Here is a 22,779-nt window from a genome sequence, read left to right as displayed (position 1 = left end):
AACACTAATTCCTCCCATTTGTTTAGGAAGAAATTGTATCTATAAATTTCTTCAGGTCCTCCCAGCAAGCCCTGGAGATATCTTGCCTTTATTTAACCAATGAAACAGTGGGGCAGCAGGAGGTCTGACACTTGCCAAAGTCAACAGCAAGTTAGGGGATGAGCCAGTGTAGGGCCCAAGGATTCCTGGTGTGAATTACCCTAACCATGCCCAGCTGCCCCCATTTGAGCACTCTCTCCCTCTATCTTGCTTTCAGCCCCCCAGTTGCTGAGTAGCATCAATTCCTTTCCAATAAGTCCTGAAAATCCGTCACCTCTCTCTTCTATCCATTGTCCCCACTCATCCTTGCCTACCTGGCAGGTGGCGGAAGTTGGTGTATCTGCTCTCCCAGCCCCCAGTCTCTTTCTCCTGCCAGTGTGGCTTTCCAGACTTGCTCGAAGCAAGTGCCCTCCTCTGCTTCAACAGTTTTCTCTTGTTCCTAATTGCTTTTTCCTTTAATATCATGGCTTTCCGACCCCAGTTCCCATTAGTCCGTAATATGCTTCCAGGTGGTCCCCATCACAGTCTGGGTTTTCCATGCCCCACACCTTTGCCCATGGGTCTTCCTCCTCAGGTGCCTTCCCCCAGATGCCAGCACCCAGGATCTGTTAGCTGCAGCTTTCTCCAACGCGCTTCCCTTAGGATACCTGTGCTTTTGTGTGCCTGTCGTCTTCCACCACTGAGCTGCGTGAGACTCCTAGAACCCCACCTAACGTACAACAGGCCCTCAATAAAGGCTTCCTTCTCCACCTGGATTAAATACACCTGTCATGGGGTGCTTGGGTGGCTCAGTCGGTTAAGTGTCCGACTTCGGCTCAGGTCATGATCTCATGGTTCGTGGGTTCGAGCCCCGCATCAGGCTCTTTGCTGAACGCTTGCTCAGAGCCTGGAGCCCGCTTCAGATTCTGTGTTTCCTTTTCTGTCTCTGCCTCTCCTCCGCTGGCGCGCTCTCTCACTCTGTCTCTCAAAAATAAATTTAAAAAAAAAAAGAAAAATACATCTATCATCATCTTAGCACTGTACATCAGTGAATTTTTCCAGAGCTTTCTTTTTTTTTTTAATGTTTGTTTATTTTGAGAGCACACACAAGTTGGGGAAGGGCAGAGAGACCGGGAGAGAGAGAAGCCCAAGCAGGCTCTACACTGTCAGCACAGAGCCTGACCCAGGGCTTGATCTCATGGTTCCTGAGATCATGACCCAAGTCGAAGCCAAGAGTCAGATGCTTAGCAGACTGAACCCCTTTCCAGAGCTTTCTAAGGTTCCCACAGACCTTTCTACACCCAGTACACCCCCACTTCAAAAGAGAGGCTGCTCAGAAAAATGAATTTGAGAATGATTTTGAAAATGGCACAGACTTTAGAGGAGGTACCATGGTTTGGAAAGAGAGTTTCAGGTTCGAGACCCAGCTTTGTTTTTGCCTGACAGTGATGAGAGACATCATTCTTTGAGACTTGTTTTCCCCATCTGCAGGAGACAAGCTGAACCAAGACATGAAAAATGACACCACATAGTAAGCACTTAGTTCCTGTGGTGTGATGAGTCATCACCACTATGGCCAGTAGCAAGTGCCTGGCACATAGTAGGTGCTCCATAAACACTTGACTGAATGAATGAATGAATGAATGAATGATTACTTGATGTGATTCCCCCTTTTTAAGAGAGGACGGTGGAGTACAAAGATCAGCTGTCTGGCCACCTCACCCAACCGGACCAGCTGTGTTAGGCCTAAGAAAGGGGCCCTAGGGGTCCCTGACTCTTGACCTGATACCGCCAGAGTGACGACTACTTTATTTTCCTGGTGCTGTGAGGTTTTACGTTCTGAGAACTCCGGAATATAAAGCAGCAATCAAGGGCAGAAGGAAGTGATCGGATGTGGCTCCCGGTTCGTGGCAAGATAATCAGGTATTTGATTGGCATCCTCTCTTAAGCACAGCCACCTCCAGGTCCTGCCTGCTACAAGAGCTGGCTTGTTTTCCTGCCTGATGTTTAGGAGTGGGGGTGGAGCCCTGAAGGTGGGGCAGGGCACTGAGTAGGGGACAACTATAGCGGGGAGGGTGTTTGGGTCCAGAGTTGGCCAGCCCATCTTTCATTTGTTCATTTATGTGTACATTCATTTATTCAACAAATATTGAGCACCTACAATGAGCCGAGCATTGAGGATCCATCTGTGACCCAAACAGACAAAGTTGTGTCCTTCTGGAGCTGACATCGGAGGGGGGTGGGCATTGGAAACAGGCAATAAACAAATAGAGAAGTAAGTACATAAATGTGTCGATAACAAGTGGCATGGAAAAAAATAAGCAGAGAGAGGGACAGGTGAAGTAAGAAGAAGATGCTTGCTATTTTGAATAGTATAATGAGACAGGTGAGAAGGTGATATAAGAACCTAGACCAGAGGAGGCAAAGGAAAGAACCATGTGGGATTCTGAAAAAAATGGCATTGGGGGCAGAAGGAACAGCCAGTGCAAAGACCCTGTGGCAAGAATGTGTTTGATGTGTTGAAGAGCCAGCAAGGACCCCACGTGGCTGGAGTAGAGTGAGCAAAGCAGAAATAGAAGGAAGTGAGACTGAGATGAATCACATGGAGCCATGATGTTATGGTGAGCACTTTGGTCTTGGCTCCGAATTGGTGGGAGCAATGGAAAAGTTTTGAGCAGAGGAGGGCCAGGATATGACTTAGATTTAACAGCATTCCTGTGGCTGCTGGATGGGGAAGGGACTGAGGATGACAGTATGGAGCCCAGTGAGAAGGCTTCTTTGGTCACCCAGGCAGGCAATGATAATGTCCAGGTCCAGGGTGACAGCAGTAGAGAAGATGAGAAATGGTTAGATCAAGCTGACAGGATTTGCTGATGAGAGCAACATCCCCACTCCAGCCCTGGGCCTCATCCCGATACCAGGGCATGGAAAGTTGCCACTCCCTTGGCGCCTTAGGGCTGGCATTGGCTCCAGCCCAAGCAACACCCTAGGCCACTGAGCACCCAACCCTTCCAGGCACTTCTTGCAGCCTAGACCCCCTGCCAACCACAAGCCTTTCATACTGCCTGCCCCACCAAGAAGGAGTGAATGCCATGACTCCATTTAACAGTGGTAAACCTAGATGCACAGAGGCCAAGGGTCTGCCCAAGCTCACAGAGCCAGTAGGCTAGAATGTCCGAACTTGAACCCACTCTGCCTGCCAAATGTCACTTGTTGGCCTGACTCCAACTAAAAGCAAATTGCCACCTGGATTTTCTGGAAGCCAGAGCTGTGAGCACTGCTAGGAGGGCCTGATGGACTGCAGTCATAATTGTCTGTGCTCCCTATGTGACCCATCACTCCATGCGGGCAGCGTCTGGGTCTGGCTTGTCCTAGGCAATGTTGTAGGTGTTTAAATAATGTTGAGTGAATGAGTACAAAGGGATGGATGGATGGATGGATGGATGGATGGACGAACGAACGAACAGATGGATGGCGAGACTGATTAAGCCCAGCCAGACTTCTGGTCTTCAGGCCACTTGAGTCCTTATTGACGACAGACATGTCAGAGAAAGTTTGCCCTCTCAATATCTGGAGGAAAGAATCCAGAAAGACATAAGTTCAAGTCCCCATGACGCCACTTCCCAGCCATGTGACCTTGGATGAGAGGCTTTGTCTCTCTGCAGGTACTATGTGTAAAATGGCACCTTGCATCATAGACCATTCATTTGCTCTCCCAACAGATGTTTCTAGAGGATCCACTGTGTGCCAAGCACCATTGGGAGAATTAAATGAAATTTGTGTGCCAATTAGCATTGACCTCGTATATGTATAGTAAGCCGTCTGTTGGGCAGTTATTATATTATTGTTATCACTGCACTGGGAGTTACTAAGAAGTGTTGGCAGCCTCACCCACACACCCAGGCCTCGAGGTTTGGCCACATTCTCCTTAATGGGCTCTTTGACCTGAATATGAACTGTCTATCACCCCCAGCCCAGCTGATGGAATGCAGTAAAGCTAGCTTGGCTGGGAACTGTTTCTGTTAGGCACCACCCCTTGCCCCAGCCTCGGATAATTGGCCCGATACATCTTGGCATCTGAAATTTACATACGGTGCAGGGAGTGATGGATGGCTCTGGTAACCGGGCTGTCTCTCAGCTGCGGCTCAGTTATCCATCTCGGCGGGCTGCAGAGCCATCCGTCTTGTCTCCTTGTTCGTGGCAGGCCGGCATGTACCCTCCATCCCAGGTCATCCCGCAGCACCTCCCGGAGCTGGCCTCTGAGGCCCCTCTGAAGGCAGCACTCCCACCATACCCCCACAGCATCCCCTGAAACCTTTGTGTTCAACCTGAGACTCTGATGGCCAAGCTCTAAATAACTCCATGGACCAGAGATGCAGAATGAGACATTTGGCGTGCACAAAGAGGGTCCCGCCTTGCTTCTGCCACAGAGGACTTTTCATACTTATATCTGCTAACAGTCATTCATTCACAAATGTTTACTGAGTGCCTACTATGCACCTGGCACTAGGCTAGAACCCCTGGCTATGGCTGTGAACAACACAGGCACAGTCCCCACCCTAAGGGACTGACATTCCATTGGAGGGTGTGAACGCTGAAGATCCTAGACATTCTGCCAAGCACTTTACCCACTTGCAATCTGGTTCTCAAAGGATCTTTATAATAACCCTATGGGCACAAATTTTTGTCCCCATTTTACAGACACAGAAACTAAGTTTGAGTCATTTGTCCAAGGCCACACTGCTAGTGAAGTGTCAAAGCCAGATTTGGATGTAGGTCTGTGGTCTCTAAACCATGTCATTGTTTCCCAGATAGACCAGGCTCTTTCAGAGCTTCTGACATAGCATTGTTTCATTCACTCATTCATTTGACCAACAAACATTTCTAGAGTACCTACTATGTATCAGGAACTGTTCATGGAGTTTTCATTATCACAAATAAAATAAGTGAAATACAGTGTGTTTGATAGTGATACATCTTAAGGAGAATAAAACTAAAGACAGGAATAGGGAGACCAGTTAGGAGATTATTGCAACAATCCCATTCTCTCTGCCTGGGATGCTTAGCTTCTATCTGACACACTCATCCTTCTGGACCCAGGTCAAATGCTCCCATCTTGGTGACCTGTCCCCCAAGTTATAGGAAGTCACCTTGTCTCTGTGTTCCCATTGTACTTTATTCATACTTCTTATATTTTACTTAGGCACACAGTGTTGGAATTGACCTGTCTTCTCCACTGCACTGTGAACTCTTCAAGGACAGGGACTGTGTTGGTTGGTTACTGTATACCAGTACCTGGCACTGTACCTGCCACAGAATTGTGGCTAAGTAATTTGTTGGCTGAATAATTGGATGGAAGTGGATGGATGATTAATTAGATGGATTTTGGATGGATAAGTGGATAAATGGTGATTGGATGGATGTGGGATAAAGGGTTTCCATCTTAGGTAACACCTACTGGGTACTGGCAGCCCCTGCCCAAGTTGAGAACCATTAGAAGAGATAGATAAAACTCTACCTCTCCCTTACCCCATTAGTTTTCATACCCCCTCAGGCAATACAGGATATATAAGGGTTTCACTCTTCTAAGCCTACATTGGAGGTAATGTCTCAACATGATGGTCTTTGTTCCCTTTTACCAGAATTATTTATGTCCTAGCTTGTTTACTTTGGTTTCTGAGCTCTTGTAGGATGCAGGCCATATCTGATTCATTGCTGCCCTCCCCTTATCCAATGCCTAGCACGCTGGAGATCATGGATGGATGACGGACAGGGGAGTGGATGGATGAGGGTCCAACGTCTCTAATTGGATCTCCCTACAGTAAAGAGAAAGCAGAGTTCCATGTGTGTTTTGAGGGTAGTTGGTGACTGTATTACAAGTCATAACCACTGCTCATCCTGGTTTTCCAGGCCTGGCCTAGAATCTCAACCATCACTTCAGCCATATATCCTTATAAGAGATAATGTACATAAAGTACTTCATACGCTCCATAAATATTAAAATAAATATACTAATAGGAACTCATAAATGTTAGCTATGAGCTCTTGTTTTCTATAAGGACCTTTTGTGTAAGATTTCATTTTAAGGCAGGTTCTAGGGCTTTAAAAAATAAAATCTGATAATGTTTTATCATATATTTTCTGACAGGGAAAATACCAGAAAAGATTAGCAGAGGCACAGTGGAGATGCCTGGACTTGGAAGGGAAGGTCCATGAAGCCCTCCTGGAAGGGGGGACATTTAAGCTGAGACAAATTGATGAGTAAGATCAGCACAAAGAATGAGATCATCTGAGCAGAGGGAATGAAGTCTGTGGGGCCGTAGAATTGGGAAACCCTGGTGCATTTGGATTCCTGCAAGGAATTCAGTCTGGCTGGGAAGGAAAGGAGAGCAGAAGATGGGAGGGGCTGACAGGGACCCGGTGACACCTGAGGTCCTCACTTCCTTAATCCCTGATCCCCAACAATAACTGCATTCTTTTTAGAAGGTCTCTTTTCGGAGTTGGTTTCGGGGGGGCATGTCTGAGTGTGGGGTTGTCTTTGGAGCTGAGAAGAGTGTGCACATATGATGAGGGAACTGACATGCATATACACATGTGATCTCTTATGTGTTTCCCCTGTGAGAACATAGCATCTAGTCGGGAGCTGTGTATGTAGTTGACACTTTAGGATCAGGTGTTAAATTTCAAAACCAAGTATTCTTGTAAGATTCCCCTTCCCTCTTTCATGAAGAACATGGGTTAACTGAGAATGTTCAACCTGCCTCCCTGTAGATAACCACAGTTTTCCTTCCCTACCCCAGACCCACCACCCTTCTCCCTGAGGAAATGCAACCTCTTATGCAGCTGTGTGACTTGGGCAGGTAGTCTAGGCTATGTTTCAGTTTCCTCGTCTTTAAAATGGCAGAATCGGGGGCACGTGGATGGCTCAGTCGGTTAAGCATCTGACTCTTGATTTGGGCTCAGGTCATGATCTCATGGTTCGCGAGTTCAAGCCCCATGTCGGGCTCTGCACTGACAGCGCGGAGCCTGCTTGAGATTCTCCCTCTCCCTCTCTCTCTGCCCCTCCCCTTCCTGCTTTCTGTCTCTCTCTCAAAATAAATAAAGTTTAAAAAAAACTGAAATGGCAGAGTCAGATTCAATTGATTTTTGCTAAAGTGTGGTACATATACTTACTGATGGACATGAGATGATTGTAAGCAATAAGTAGACCTGACTTTAGAAGGATCAACTCATGTCAGGAGGAACAGTTATTCCTTCTCAGTGCTCTTCCATCCCTTCTCCTTCTAACTAGAAGAAAGTCAGCCTGGTGCTACACTCCTTTTAACACCTCTCTAATATTTGGTGGTCTCCTTTTATAACAAAGAAAAATAGCAATGCTTTGTTTTCATTGTAATTTATTTCAGTGGCTACCATCTGTTTATGACCTAGGATTCTCTAGTGATAAAAATTTTTCCTTTTCAAATGCACTTATTCAGGTTAAAAAGAAGGGGAGGAAGTCATCATGAAGGTCAAGAACAGGCAAGTTTTATCTGTGATGCTAGGATCAGAATAATGGCCACCTTTAGGCTGTACTCAAAAAGAGGAGGTACCAGGGATCCTTCAAAGGTGCTAGGAACGAACATGAACATTCTATGTCTTGATCTGGGCAGTGGTTGCAAGGTGTAAAAATTCAGTCTTAAAATTGAACTTAAAGCTATACATACCTCAATCAAAAAGAAAGAGTCAATTTGAAGATAAATATTAAATAAATAGTGATTCATGTGGAATATCAATGTGGCAAATGCATGCCAGAAGGGTATGTATGATTGAAGTTTGGACAGTGATGGACTGGACAACCTCAAAGTTTCCTTCTGGTTCATACATTCTGAGACTCTGAGTGCTTTGGAGGTCTAACTCTCACGTTTGTCCAGCATACTGGAGTGCAGACCCTCTCAGAGCTAGGGGCACTCGCCAGGCAATGGACACAGTGGGCTGGTGGTTTCCATCTTCCCCAGAAGAGCCCTTCCTCCCCAACCCAGCTTCTTCCTGCTGTGCCTCGTCCTGGGTGCAGCTCAATCCCCACTTCCTTTTTCTCTGCGCATTGGCCCGAGCCTCAGCTGCATCCATCATCTGCTTCAAGCTCATTAAAATTATTTCTTTTTAGTTGCAAATGGGCTGTTTATGATGATCATTATTTGAATGGTCTGCGCCGGGCTCCGGGCTGTCTGTCTGCTGCTGATGGCAGGTTAATCAGATGAGTCTCCTCCCGGCCTGGGCCTGGTCCAAAGTCTGGGGCTGTGTTAATCATGGCTCCCCTAGGGCTGGGGGCTGAGGGCCAGCGGGGGGAGAGGAACCGAGTTCTGCTTGATCATCAAAGGAGAGGCCCTGCTAGCTGTGTATGTGTGCAGTGGCTCAGACACTCGTTTCTAAAATTCACCTTTAGACCAATGCTGGCTTATGTTTACGGGAGTTTTTCCCGTCCCTTCAAAATAAATATAGTGCTGTGAGCCTTTTTATTTTAGGTGTATTTATTTTAAAAGACTCTTGTTGATTCTGTTGTTGGCCCTCTTGCTTTGTTAATGTTCAAATATCCCATCTTTTAGGGTGAGAGGAGGTTGTTTTTAATGTTTTTCTTTGATGCAGTAAAACTTGGCCATACTCTGTTGGTCCTTTATTTATTTGTTTATTTATTTTTGGTGAGATTTTTATTGACCTGTGAAATCCAGAACTCTTAGAATCACTGATCTAGCAGGATGTTTTCTGAGCTCTCAGTTTATCTAAAAAAGCAGAATAGTATCAGCCAGTATGTCTTGAACACTTGGTACTGTGCTTAATGGTTTATACAACTATAGCATTTAAAACAAGCTCCCTGAATATCCCCCAGCCAGTGGGGAAGTGGAGCAGAAGCCCTATGAAGAGCCAGGCATTACAATTTTGCCTTTATTATCCACCAAGGGGATAATCCACACCTGAACTATTAGAATTGACTGTAATTTATTTCTTAGTCCCTGCTTGAATCACCTAGTAGACACATTAATGTGCTTGTTACATGAGATAATGTATGTAAGGAGCTTAGCATGGTGCCTGGCATATGTAAGCACCCAATGAATGGTAATTATGATTATTATTTACTATTACTATTGTTATTGATGGTGTTGTTGTTAGTGAGCTTACCAAGGAAACGTGGCGAGAATTCAGGGTTGAACGATGAGCATGGAAGCAGGCAAAGTTGAGAAGAACATGGATATTGTTTGTTCTTCTAGGGCTCAACAGGACACCATGAGCTGGGCTTGCAGTAGGGCTGGGCCTGGGGGTTTGCCGATGTTCCTTGGCCTGGTCTTGCCTCTGCTGTGTCTGCAGTAGAGAGATTTACACCCACCAGCAGCCTAGGAGGTTGTGGTGAAGGGCCCCAGTGCAGCCACACAGCATAATTATCTGGTAGAACACGTCAAGTCATTGGACTTATCCTGCTGTGAAATTTCTTCTCAGAGCCTGGATTTCATGTTTTAACTGAGGAGTCCAAGTCCGGCACCAACCAGGTATATTGGTTGCTGTGGTGTGGTGTGGGGAGGGGCAGTGTCCCAGAGATTAGAACATAGTGTCAGACACATGATAATCCAAAATCAAGTGATGTCAACACAAGTCACAGCTCTGCTTGTCCTACAGCAATGTAAAAATCCCATATTTGTCTTCAAGACAGATGAGAAAACCTAAAGAAAACTGAGAGCATTCTGTCCACCTGGCTGCACCACTTGGTTGGATTTTATCTACATTTGATCAGTCCTTTTCCTACAAACACAGACTTCTCTCTGGTCACTCAATATTTTGATTGTGTTTGATTGTGTTTTCTTTATTGGAAACTATGATTATTTTAAAATAACGATAAATCAGAAGTCTCCCTTTTTTCTTCTGTCACTTTGGTAGACTGTCAGAAACTGTTTCTGTCTCTCCTAATGATACCTTCTTTCTCACCTGACTCAAAATTCCATGGAAGCTCCAGTGCCTTTAAGTTGATGTACCTAGTGCTGTGGCATTGGATTGACTTCAGCACCTTGGAGAGCACCGCATTTCCCATTCCTTTGCCCCTCTATTTTAATCTCTGCTTTTATGCCTTGACCTTCTCTCTTCTAGTCCCATGGTTTTCCAACGAGGTTAGACATTTCTCCAGAAATAGAAATTCCCTTGCCAATTTCTCCCTAAGGCACCATAGGCAGAGACAGTTATGCTGGGCTTAGGGTAGGCTCTCCAGCCTCCAATGGGTATGAGGTTTATGGTGCTATGGTGAACTGCTATAGAGCAGATTTACCGACTCAGACATGATATAAGACAATTACCATGCATTTCGTCTCTTACAGGGAAAAGGATTTGCAGCGGGTTAATAGTACTTTTATTTCATTATCTAATGGTAAAAGTGTTTCATTGTGTGTGCAAGATGAATGCATATTAGCGATGACAAATGGGGTCTTTCAACACGGTGCCGGGCCTCATCATACATATGTTAGATTAAAGAGTTCACCCTAGAAATACACTCTTGCATCTGCGTGTGTGTTTTTAATAAATCTGATTGCAGAAATTTATTGCATCACCGGATTTAGGAAATTATGGGGCTTGATTGCTGCAAATATAATCGGGTGATATATACAGAAATGCTCCTCGAGTTATGGTCCAGAAAAAAAGCCCATCTCGGGATGGTGCAAGAAAGCAGCAGACCACATAAACAGCATTTCTTGAATTATGCAAATGAAATCCATGACAACTCATGGTGAATTGTACTCCCCTTGTGAAACTGCCACCGTTAAAGTGAAGAAAGCGGAGAGAGGGGTGATCAAATATACATGTACGACCAGCAGATATTGTCTGTGATGTGTGTAAGCTGGGGTGGCCCCTCCTTCCATCCCTCACTCTCTTTTTTTTTCCTGAATGGTACATCCTGTAAAAACCTGGTCTGGCTCCTTCATTGCACATAAGCAGCCAAGGCACCTTCCAATCCATTTCTTCTGAATCCAGGAGTCTTCAGTGAAATATTTCTTATACTTGAAGTGAACCTTAAATGATTTACTGCAGGATACACAAAAGGTCAGCTTGCTTCTTATTGGCACCTTCATTTTTCCAAAATCTACTGAAATTAAAAAGCCATCTATATCTTAAAAGGCGTATTTATGAACCCTTAAGTGTAAGTAAGTCATAGTTGGAACAGTTCCCACCTCTGATATATGAAAGCTGTCGACAGCACTTTCTTACACTATAATATGCCCATACAATATGCCGCACTTTACTATTTTGACACGGTTTGGAGATGTTTTCTACAGTTACTGACAAGCTTATGCCATCACTCCTTTGGAAATTTAAGAGGTGGGGCAGGGGGGTTGGGGAGAGGTATAAAAAAAATAGCTCCACCCAACTTTATGGGAGATTATTGATCTTCCGATGAGCAAAAAAAAAGCTGTCCTGGATTTTTTTCAGTTACATCCCCAGTTTTGTAAATTATTCATTTGTGCCAGGAGTCAATATCCTGTCTTTTCTCAGCTTTGTAAATTAAGAAAACTTGTTCAGAATGCTGTTTTGTATGATGATTAAAAAGGAAGAGGAGGGGGAAAAATCTTTTTCTTTTCTCTCTCTCTGTCTCTCTGTCTCTCTGTCTGTCTCTCTCTCTCTCTCTTTTTTTTTTTTTTTTTATTGTTTCAGAAGGAGCTTAATTCCGTCGCTTCCGAGCTGTCTGCACGGCAGGAGGAGAGTGAACATTCTCATAAACATTTAATTGAACTCCGCCGGGAATTTAAGAAAAATGTACCTGAGGTACAGTATATTTGCCGTTATAGAATTAACTCAGTAGGAATGCAGAGTTTTCCCTGTTCAAACTATATTTTGGAAACTGTAGACATAAGTGACTAACAAGAAAAGAAGCTAATTAGCCACGAAGAAAAAATTACAGCCCCCAACCTTTGGGTGTTTCTTGCTCTAGTGGTGCTCAGCGGTGCTGTCTAAAGTGAGGGCACGTTGCTTCTCCATTGAAGTTACTCTTTCTGAGGTTCTCTAAAACATCCATTCCCCACCCCCACCCCCACCCCCGCCCACATTCATATCTAGTCAAACACCTGGCCTTGACAGCAAAGACAGTGTCTCTAGGGTTCTTGATTTTATTTTACTTTTCCATTGGTGTCTGGGAGAGGACAGCTATAGGCTTCCCTACCCTCTCTGGGCCTTCCCTCCATCTCCTCTGAAACTGCCTCCCACTGACATAAACAGGCCTCATTCTTCCCCTTCACCTCTTGCCTTGTAGCTCCACCCATCTGCTCTGCCTTTCCCAGCTGACTTGAAGTGGTCCAGATAATGACAAGTCCCCTCCCCCCACCCCCCATACCATAAGGCCCCCCCCAAGGGAAGAGACTAGAATGGACTTGTTTTTGTTCTTTACAGGGGTGAATGTGTTAATTCTTTTACTTTCTCTATCAGGCCCCCTGTTGCTGCTCACATTTAAAAAAAAAAAAAAAAGATGGAATAAACACGATAGGAAAAATAAAGCCTTCTGATTGCATATAATGTCATCAAGGATGTGACACATCAGAGCCACTATGGGAAACAGAGACCTGACTGCCCCCAAAGCCAGTTGTGCTTCTCTGTGTCGTCAGAGATTAATAGTTGACCTCTATGTCCTAACCTACTCAAGTGGCCTGGATCTTGGAGGAGGGTTGGGCAGCAGCTGGCAATTCTGGAAGTATCAGACCTGGAAATAATTGATCCCAGTCTGCCTGTTAGAATCACCCAGGAGTTCTGTTGCCACCTTGCTGATGGAGGAGGGGGCCATGGAAAGATGGAGAAGAGGCAGGCCTACCCAGGAATCGGGCTACATGAGCACAGAGGGTTCGGGTCTTCTAGCTGTGAAATCTTCCTCACACAAGTCATAAGTATGTTCGGTTCTTCAAAGCAAGAAGAAGAAGTAGGCTGCAGCTAGAACCTGCCCATGGAGCGATTAGGGAAGGAATCTTGGGTTTGAGAGCTGAGGGAGGGTGCTCCAGGAGAAGGGGCAGCAATCTCAGATCCGAGTGTCTCCCATGTTGCGGCTTCAGAAGGCCAAGTCAAGTCCTTGGTTTGACTCCTGGAGCTAAGAAGGCATAGGTAATGCTGAGCATCCTTTGTTTCCCTCTAAGAACAGATAGTGGCTTATTATTTAAACTGACTTTCTGCCTAGAAAGAGGACACCAGAAGCTTCACCTCTGACTCTCCATTCTGTGGGAAGCAGAGATGAAATGGCCCTAGATCTTCCCAGCCCTACATGCTTTCTCTCCGGTCAGCACAAACCCTCCATCTCATCCTCCTCCCCGGGGGCCACATGGGAGCCCCCCGGGTGATGAGGGAAATCCAGGCCAGGTTTTAAGCCTCGGAGTTCGGCTTACATAATTTCAATACTGCATAATTATGCAATTATGTAATTAGAAGGAATAAGTTTCCATTCCTATTATAGTCGCGCCTCTGAAAATTCTCATTTTTGGAACTAGTCTCTCCTGATGGGGAGAGTCATGCCAAGGCTTTATTTAAGAACATCATCTGGCTGGTGCCCAACTCACCTCCTGCTGGTGCCTATGCTCAGCTTCCCCCCCTAAGGGTGAAGCATACAGTACAAGGAGCTTCTAGAAGTGGTCAGCATTGGCCCAAAGTTGGCCCTCAGATTTGAATCCCTTAAACGCTCTCAAGTGTGCCAACAGCTGGTTTGGGTTGTCTGTTGACCTGCATTCAGATGATAGCTGAGCCACTCGCGTACTGTGAGACTTGAGCAAGCCAGCCCCTCTCAGCGCCTTGGTCTCCCCTTCTGGAAATTCAGGGGACTGGAGAGATGGTTTCTGAGGCCCCTTCCAGCACTAATGTTTCCTGAACCTGGACCAGAGGTTTCCTACTGGTGTGTTTTATTTGGTCTGTAAACTCAAGTTTTACAGTAAGTTTACCAACGTTTAACATCTCAGATTTCACCCAAAACCTCAAATTTCCAGTACCTTTTGAGATTCTTTGGTAGATCTGGTCACACAGAGGCTCATGCCCACATGGCAGTCACCAGCTGGAGCTGAACAACTGCCACCCCCATCACACAGTGCTTGAGTTCTCCCAAGATTTGCCACGGGACCTCCCAGCCTGCCTCCCTCATGTCCACTTCCCCCTGGCCTCTGTGGACATTTGAGTTCACAACGTGGGACCTAGGTTTTTGTGCATTTCCTTTTCCATGGCTCAGCCCATGCACCCCATCGTTCCTTGTGATCAAATCCGCTAGATAGATTCACATGAACTCCTGTGTGCTTCCTGAAGATCCCCAGCATGCCATCACTATATCACTGGCTCTGAGGAGCCCTGGGAAACACCCGATCAGTGAGGAGGGGTGCCCAGGACCCAGAAGAGAGATAATTTCCAGGGACAGTAGCACAACCTTATTTCGTAATTAAGGGATTTATTCTTCACCTAAACTTAAGTATCTTGTGCCCACGTCTTCCTTTCCACTTCTCCCCACTGCCTCTCTCTCCCCCACACTCTTGAGCCCTTCACATCTCCTCCTTCCATGGGAGTTTCTTGTGGGCCATGGCTGACAGCAGTCATGGAATCACCAGTGGGTCTCAGAGGAAACTGAAGCATTTAGGGTTGGAATCTTGCAACACTAGGTTCTAAAAGGCCTCCCTCTTGTGTGCTGGGGAGAATTCACAGGAGCCAAGCAGGGAAGCCCTTGGGGCTGGGAACCTCAAGGTCGTTTGTGAAAGACAGGAAATTGGGGTCCAGAAGTAGGATGCTCCCTTCTGAAGATAGCCCACTGCCATAAAGTTTATTAAACATTCACAGAGCCCTTCCTCTGATCTGGGCACCATGGAGGTGCCCCTGCCAAGTTCCCAAAAGCTGCACATTCTGGTGAAGAAGGAGAGAAGTACAGAAGTTATGTTGCTAAAATGCAAAGTGAAGTGTTTGCCGGAGAGGGGCAGTTGGGTGAGGGGAAGCAGAGATGGCCACCTGGAAGAGACAGCCCTGAGCAAATGCTTCAAGGACAGAGGTTTTTATGAAGAGACTTCAGTGACATGGTGCTGGGTGTGGAGAGTTGAGGCCACCTCTCCATCCCCCCCGCCAATCCCCCACTCCAAAGAGTGTCACATGATGCACCACCAATCCCCATGAGTACTTTGCATAAAAGAGTATTCCACGATCAGATCTATTTGGGAAATGCTATTTCCTTCCCCCTCTTCCAGAAATGCACAAGGTGCATTATACTAAAGGTTCCAAAAAGTCTTGCAGGGAAGAAACTTGATGTTGGACTTTCCTTCCCAGTCTGATTTGGCTTGGCACCATGTGTGTGTGTATGTGTGAGTGTATCTGTCTATAGGTGTATATATGAGAAACCCTTATGAAATCCCACAGATGCACATCCCACGGGACACATTTGGGAAATGCTGACCTAGGGGACAACAGTGCACTGCAAGCAGGGGCCATGGGGGTATCCCACCTGGCACTGTAGTGAACTCTTCGCTGATCTCTTTTTCAGGAAATCAGAGAGATGGTGGCTCCTGTATTAAAAAGCTTCCAAGCTGAGGTAAGACCCAAGGCCAATGGCATGTCACAAAAACATTCCCTGGTTCCCTCTCCTGTCCCACCTGGAATTGCCAGAGGAGGCCAGCAGCCTCTGGAAGCTTGGGAGAAACCTGCCTACCCCCATTGCAAACTCTGCCCCATTCTCTCTGGATCAGCCAATGGTGACATAGTAAGAATGGGTTCTCCATTCTGTTTGATGGGATTCCAGTGTCTGATCCCAAGAAATCTCCCTCTTCCTAGACTTTGTCCAGCCTTACACCAGCTCTGCTATACATAGTATCTGTGACCTTGAATGAACCACCTCACCTTCCAGGCTTGGTTTCCCATTTTTTAAATCAAGAGGTTTGTCTTCAGTGACCTTTGCTGTCCCCGGGCATTCTGCTCTGCTTTGATTCTCTAAGGCAGTCTTACAGATAAGTCCAAACAGTTACCAGCCCACCCTGAAATCCTCTCTACTGACCCACCATCTGAGTATAAAATCAACACTGTTCATGTTCTTTCCTGACAACCCACCGGACCCTGTTCCTTTGGCAGCAGCTGAGCTGTCTTCAGCCAGTTGTTTCTCTTGCCTTCCTGGAGCCCTGTGATGAGGCCAAACCTCCTCCATTTCTCCTCTTGACTTGAATTTGTGACCAGGATTCTGAGAACGTCCACTTGTCCTGCAGGCAAGGGAGGCGGGCTAGGAAGAGAATGGAATTACACTGAGGCAGGGTAGTGGAAGGGGAAGCTGTTTGTCAAATGTTCCATCTTCAGGGGGCTCTTCTCAGTCTCCCCTGGATTTAGGCAGGACCTTGGAAGGGCTGGCCCTTCTCAGAACTCTCCGATGGTGATACATTTTAAGTCTGTCATCCGCCAAGCGCCACATTACTTTAAATCTGTCTCTTTGGAACCGCGTAAGCGCATAAGGCAATATTAAAGTAAACAATAACTGGATTTACACAAATGTCGCTGATTTCCATATTTTTCATCCCTTCATTTTATTACTGAGTTGACTGATGTGCTTATTTATTTATAGGGCCATCCAGTATTGATTCATTTGGTTGTGAGGTGCCTGAGCTGAAGGGGGAAAAACAAACCAGAAAGAAGACCAATAATGTTGGGAATTTGTTGTCATGGCTTTGTGTTTTTTTAAAAAAAGAGGTTCCCATCTGCCAAGCCCTGGTCCCATGAGGGATGCTCAGCACACAAGACCTCTCAGGCAGCTGATTTCTCTGCCCAGCCTGAAGACAGGCACTGAGCAGCGCTTTTTCAGCTGTTCCCTTGCTTGGGCTGTGGGCGGAGCTTCTCTTAGCCACTTAGAGCCTCAGTTTCCCTATCTGTTCATGGGAATAAAGACACTCCAGACGTTTTTGTGTTGTTTTATGGACTAACTGAGATATATTGCAGGGAAGGGTTTTAATGTAATGCCTGGCACATTGAAAGCTACTGGGCGATAAAGAGCAGACTCTGGAGCCAACCTGGGTTTGAACCCTACCTCTGCCAGTTCCTCACTGTTTGACCTTATGCAGGTTACTTAACCTCTCGGTGCTTTTGTTTCCTTATCTGTAAAACTGGGTAATAATTGTACCTCCTTCATAGGGTTGTGATTGAGGAAGAGCAAAGTTAATGCCCATGGAGTGCTTAGAACATTGCCTTATGTTGGTAGTCCTGGTTATTTTATTATTCCTGTTATCAGTCACCTCCAGTACAGGTTTATTTGGCCTCTGCTATGCATGGGCTGGAATCTGCCTCTTTCCTAAGTGGGTGTTCAAGGCTTTTTTCCAGAAGAAGGGGGCTTTCTGTCCCTGTAGGAAGCAGGTGTGACTTACATCATTTTTTCCATAGGAGAAAGAGTTCAGTGTTTTGTTTGGGTGATGATCCAGAAAACAATCAGTGCAGTATGGCAGAAAGCATGTACAAATCAGACTGAGGCAGACCTAGCTTCAGTCTCAGCACGGCTGCTTACCTAGCTGTGTGGCTAGGGAGAGGTTCCTTAACCTCTCTGAACTGCAGCTTTCCTCCTCTGGCAAATGGAAGTTAATAGTAAAGATTCAAAGAACTAAGGGTGGAGGCAGTTGACACAGCGCCTGGTACACTGTTGGTACCCAGTAACTTACAGAGGGAGAGAAGGTTTTAGTTGGTCCAAAAGGGAAGACAAAGCTGAATTCTCATTTCCAAATTCATGTGGCATGTTGAATTCACACTGTTTTAATAGCTGAGGATCTCCAAATAACTTCGTTAATTTTCTTAAGAGGGCTTTCCATCGTCCCTTTAATGTACCAAAAAGACTACATTTATCTGGAGTTTTATTCTTGAAACCCCTGCTTTCCTCATGATCTATTGACTAATCCATTGCAGCCGCCATGTCCCTCCCTGCGCCTCCAGGGAGAAACGCCGCCAAAGAAAGGTGTTAATAAAAAGCATCTTCGTCTTCGTCCAGAACAAACTGCTCATGCACAAGCCGTTCATAATCCAAATTTGATTTTCATTTTAATTTTTTTAATGAGGGTTCATCCTTTATGCCACTTCCCTCTCCCGATCCACCAGGCTCCAGGCTCAGAGAGGAGAATTCCCAAAGAGGGCATTAATCACCTCCCAGGAATATTCCCTGAGGCAAACACCATCTCAAGTCACATAAAGTAGCCCATAAAACGCCGGGGCTGAATATTCCTTCTTTCCCAGTATGGGCCTCTTGTTGAAATATAACATGTTCAAGTTCATTCTTTAATTTCATTTCACCAGCCCTGGTATATACTGAATCTGGGCATCCTTTTTATCTTTTTATTCTGTATATGTGTGGGCTTTTTTTTTTTCTTTTTTCTTTTTTCTTTTTTCTTTTTTCTTTTTCTTTTTCTTTTTCTTTTTCTTTTGTGTGTGTGTGTGTGTGTGTGTGTGTGTGCATGCGTATGCGTGTGCTGGTGGGAGGGGTGCAGAGAGGAAGTGAATTTGCCCTGCTGTGAATCAAGGAAGCTTTTTCTCTCTGCCTTGATTGCTTAAAGGACAGTCTTGATTCCCCCTGCTCAGGGAAACAAAGACAGCCAGAGAAGGTGGCTTAATGGAGACAGCTTGAAATGGCCAAAGTTTGAATATCCTTGCGCTCAGAGAAAAGAGCAAGACGAAAGCCCCGCTAATTACAAAAGTTGCTTTATGAAAGATAATTCAAAGCAATAATTTAGCAAACATAATCAAGTCGCACAGATGGGGTTGTTGATGGATGGATTGCAACATGCAATTAGCAGCTCTCGCAGTTACATATCATTAACCCTCCGAGCACAAAAATTATTTTCTCATTATTAGTTGAAAAGGTAAAATTAAGCTGACTAGACAGTAAAGGAACAAACTACAATTAATTACCTTCATTTATTACAGTCATTATTTTAAACTTATTTTTACTTGGAGAGAGAGATGAAAACATCTAAATTAAAAGTTTTGTTATGCTAAACCAGAGGTGAAACTTTTCTAAGGAGTGTGTGTACTGGCCCAGCCAGGAAGATGGCAGGGCCACTGTGAGATTTTTTTCTCTCTGCTTCCTTCTTCTTCCACCAGGAAGGACATGTAGCCTGAATGATGGAAAACCCTTTGGTTGAGTTGGAACAGACACATTAACCTGGGCCTGATGGAAACACTTCAGTTTGGGAACCACGGGGGCTGATGCAGAGCCTCTAATCTCCAGGGGAGACAGGAGAGCATGGCCATCAGACGTCCAGGGTCTGAGTTCCACCTGAACACTGACAAACTTATGTGACTTTGGCCAAGTGACTTCATGTCTCCGAGCCACTGTTTCCTCCACTGTGACAGCTCATAGGATTGCATGAGGTTCAGTGAAATCCTCTGTCAGGTGGCTGGCGAGTCTGATTCTCATTGTGGTGGGTGTGTTTGGTGGCATAGGGCCAAGATATTCTCTCTCTGTTCTGTCAAGGTCTGAGGGAGCTTGTGTGGCATGACCCCCTTCTAGGAGCTTAGAAACGAGACCAAGGTGCCACTTGTGAGAGACATATTCATCATCTGTTGAGTCCATGCAATCATGTGTTCACTCAACAAACCTTTACTGAAGCCCTACTGCATTCCAGGTGGTATTCTAGATGCTGGGCCTAGTGAGGGTCACGACCTCGCAGTTAACTAGACACCTGTTGATGTGGGGAGGGCAAGTATTTGTGCAAGCCCCAGAAGGGCCTCCTTTCTGCTTGGAGCCTTGCAGGTCCACTTAACAGATACTTGTGAAGCACCTACTATGTGCCAGGCTCCACGTGAAAGCTGTGGAAGGCCCAAAGATGGTGAGACACCATCTATGCCCTCAAGGAATGTCACTAGGAGTTCGGTCCCTATGATTGAAATAATGTCCAGGAGTCAAGAGCTCACGGGAGGCCTCTTAGTTTCCTCTTAGAACTTCTGCTTCTTTTCTGAGCTTCACGTTCACACTCATCCCCTGCATAACTACAATGTGTCTGGCATTACCCCCTCAAGAAGTGGAGCCTGTGTCTTCCATTCTTTGAGTCTGGGCCTGTGTCCACTTCAGTCACTAGAATGTGGTGGAGGTGACCCTCTTCCAGTACCAGCTGGAGGTCTTCGCTGGACTGGTGATTCTGCCTCCTGCTGCTTGCAGCCCAACCTTCGTGTAAGAAGTGTGACTTGCCCGAGACCACTCTGCTGTGAGGAGCCCACCCTGTACAGAGGGGGCCTGGGGGATGACGCTCCACGTGGATGAGAGGGGCTAGGAGCACTAAGGTACCAGGCGTGAGTCAGGGAGCCACGCTGGCCATCCAGCCCAGTGGAGCCATCAGGCCAGTGCGGCTGAGCTGCCATCTGGCTGTGGACTGCCTGAGAAATAACAAGAGAACTGCCCAGCTGAGCCCCATCAGCCCACAGAGCCATGAGAGACAATAAGAAGTCATTGTTTTGAGCCACACCATTTTGGAGCAGCTGGTTACACAGCAACAGATCACCAGAACAGCCAGGATCTACAGACTGCCAGTTCTTTCCCTCTTTCCCCTGATCCTCAGCTCCCTTCTCCCTCTCTCCTCTCCCCTCCTTCTCTCTTCACCTTCTCCCTTTTCTCCTCCACCTCAGCTCCCTTCTCTCAGCCTTTTGTCAGATTTCCACCCTCTCCAGACATCTTACCCCAGCACCAAGTTCTTAGGCCTTCATCCCTTCCGAGTGCGGCCATCTCCCCTCACTCCAGAGGGAGAGTTCTGGGTGCTCCTGGAGCAGAAGCCAGGGCACACAGAAGGCACACCGCCTGCTCAGCTTCGGGCCTCGCATTGCCCTGCAGATGCCCAGGGGGGAGGGTCAACAGTTTGGATGATTTTGTCTCTTCTCCTTGTGTTTCTTCTGATGGGATTGGGGCACAACTCTGAGACAAACCCCAGTGGCTAAAGGTCAGAGCAGATGGAAGGTCTGTTTGCAGAGGAGCAGAAAGGTAGTGGTGAAACAGGGATTTGCAAGGAAGCAAAAGGTGGAGTCTCACTGCCTCCCCTGTAGGCCATTTAGGTGGCAAAGCAAAGCCCTGTGCCCCCCAGCTTGACAGCTCCACCTCGGTGAGTGTTTGTTGGCTGAGTTGATGACTCAACCAGTCAGCCAACCAACCAACAAATGGATATGTTTAACTCTAGTCCAGTTAGATGTCCTCCACTGTGCCATCTGTCAAATGGGATGGGGACGCTTTTCCTCCTGGTTCACATGGGTGTCGGGGGTGCCACCATGGTTGGAGATGTAAGATATCATAACCTGCTGTAGTTTGAAGCCTTACAGACCCTTCCCTGCAGACTTCACCCAGCCAAAGGTGCCCAACACTCTCTACCCTGAGTGCCTCTCACTTTCATGATGGGCAGAGAGCTGGGAATTCTCTTCTTTTGACCACATCCACCTACCAGGATCTTGTGATTGATCAGACCCAGGCCAGGATGCCCACAGTGCCCCTTCCTGATCTGGGTATCACTAAGCCTCATTGCCCACTGTTGTCAGTAAGCAGCCAGGCTTGGCACCGAAGGTGGGCCTTGCCTTTGTTAGAGAAGCCTCCCGAGGTGACTTTTATTGCATGCTACTATATACTGCATACTTTCTAATGGTTATATCATGTGTTTTTCATAAGATTTCTAATCAGGGAGAGGTTCTGTGATTAGTCCCTTTTACAGATGAAGAAACTGAGGCACAGAGAGGAGAGGACCAGCATTTCATCTAGAGCCCAAGTCTGTACCTGAGGCAGGGAAAGAAGCTAGGGAGCATGGATTCAGGCCCAGGAAGGTGGTGTGGGATCAGAAAAGTCCTTAGGGCAGAAACCCAAGGCCAGTGGGCCCCAGCATTATCTGGCCCCTGCCTGCCGCTCACCTCGAGCAGCAGGCAGCCTAACTTGTTCCTAGCTCAGAGTGTTTGTACTTGCTATTCCCTCTGCCTAGAATGCTCTCCCTGGACCATCTTTTTGCCTGATTCACTCCTTTCAAGTGTCAGATCCTCGGGGAATAAGGAAGCCCTCCCTGACCAACCCTGCACCCTGGTCAGTCTTGGACACCGCTCCTCCCACCCCTGCCACCTTTCACAGCACAGCCCTTGTACTTGTCCACCATGACACTTAGCGTAAGTCATCTTTACAGGCGCCAGATCATTCAAGGCCTTGGGGCTACTTTAAGGGCTTTGGCTGTGACTCTGAATTAGGTGAGAGCCATAGGAGACTTTATAGTAGAGGGGGGACCAGGTCTGACTCAGGTTTCAGATGCGAATCAACTGCTAATCAGATGGCATGGAGGCACGGTGACTGAGAGGAGGGGGCTGTACCCCTCTTACACCACCTCCATCCAGTGCCCAGAGCCTGAGGTCATCATTGGCTTTGACATTGTCTGTTCCAGCCCTGAACACTGGGGATCATTTTTCCCTCCCAGGCAGTCATGGGCAAGGAAGGGAGTCCTAACCCAGGACAAGATTCTGAACAGGTCAATCTGTGTTCCTGCAGGCAAGCTGCCTGAGAAAGACATGGAGGGGGACCTCACAGTTCAGATCACCTGAGACAGACATGTGTCTTCCTACCTAGGCCACAACCCCCCAGCCCTACGTGCCATGTCCTAATTTGGTCCCTGTGCTCCCCTTTGTTTTGCACGTGCCTACAGGACTCCTGCCATTCCCTTTGAGCTGAAGTTTAATTTCAGGGCCTTTTTTTTTTTCTTTGTGCCTTTTTACATTATTTGCTCGTCCAGCTATTTTTGATGTCTTAACTCTCTTGCTCCCCAAACTACCCTTTCTCAGTGGCTCCCAGCACTG

At 46.6% G+C, this 22,779-nt stretch overlaps 1 protein-coding gene across 8 annotated transcripts in view; it reads left to right on the top strand.

Moving 5' to 3' along the window:
* CUX2 (cut like homeobox 2) overlaps positions 1 to 22,779 on the top strand; it is a 285,742-nt gene that overhangs the window by 166,930 nt on the left and 96,033 nt on the right. For 5 of the 8 annotated variants that reach the window (XM_040443880.1, XM_040443883.1, XM_040443877.1 and 2 more), the window contains exons 2-3: positions 11,683 to 11,793; positions 15,506 to 15,553. The exons of 1 other annotated variant lie outside the window; for it this stretch is intronic. In XM_040443880.1, coding sequence (XP_040299814.1) covers positions 15,518 to 15,553 — 36 coding nt within the window. In that variant the 5' untranslated portion in view covers positions 11,683 to 11,793; positions 15,506 to 15,517. Of the gene's footprint in view, positions 1 to 10,954; positions 11,074 to 11,682; positions 11,794 to 15,505; positions 15,554 to 22,779 lie in introns of those variants that run through there. 2 more of the 8 variants (XM_040443881.1, XM_040443878.1) reach the window with 2 other exon arrangements.

Source organism: Herpailurus yagouaroundi, unplaced genomic scaffold (assembly GCF_014898765.1).
Source record: "Herpailurus yagouaroundi ecotype Mexico unplaced genomic scaffold, PumYag 191, whole genome shotgun sequence".
NCBI lineage: Eukaryota > Metazoa > Chordata > Mammalia > Carnivora > Felidae > Herpailurus > Herpailurus yagouaroundi.
Note: the sequence above shows the minus strand (reverse complement) of the source record. Positions and strands in the feature narration are given on the sequence as shown.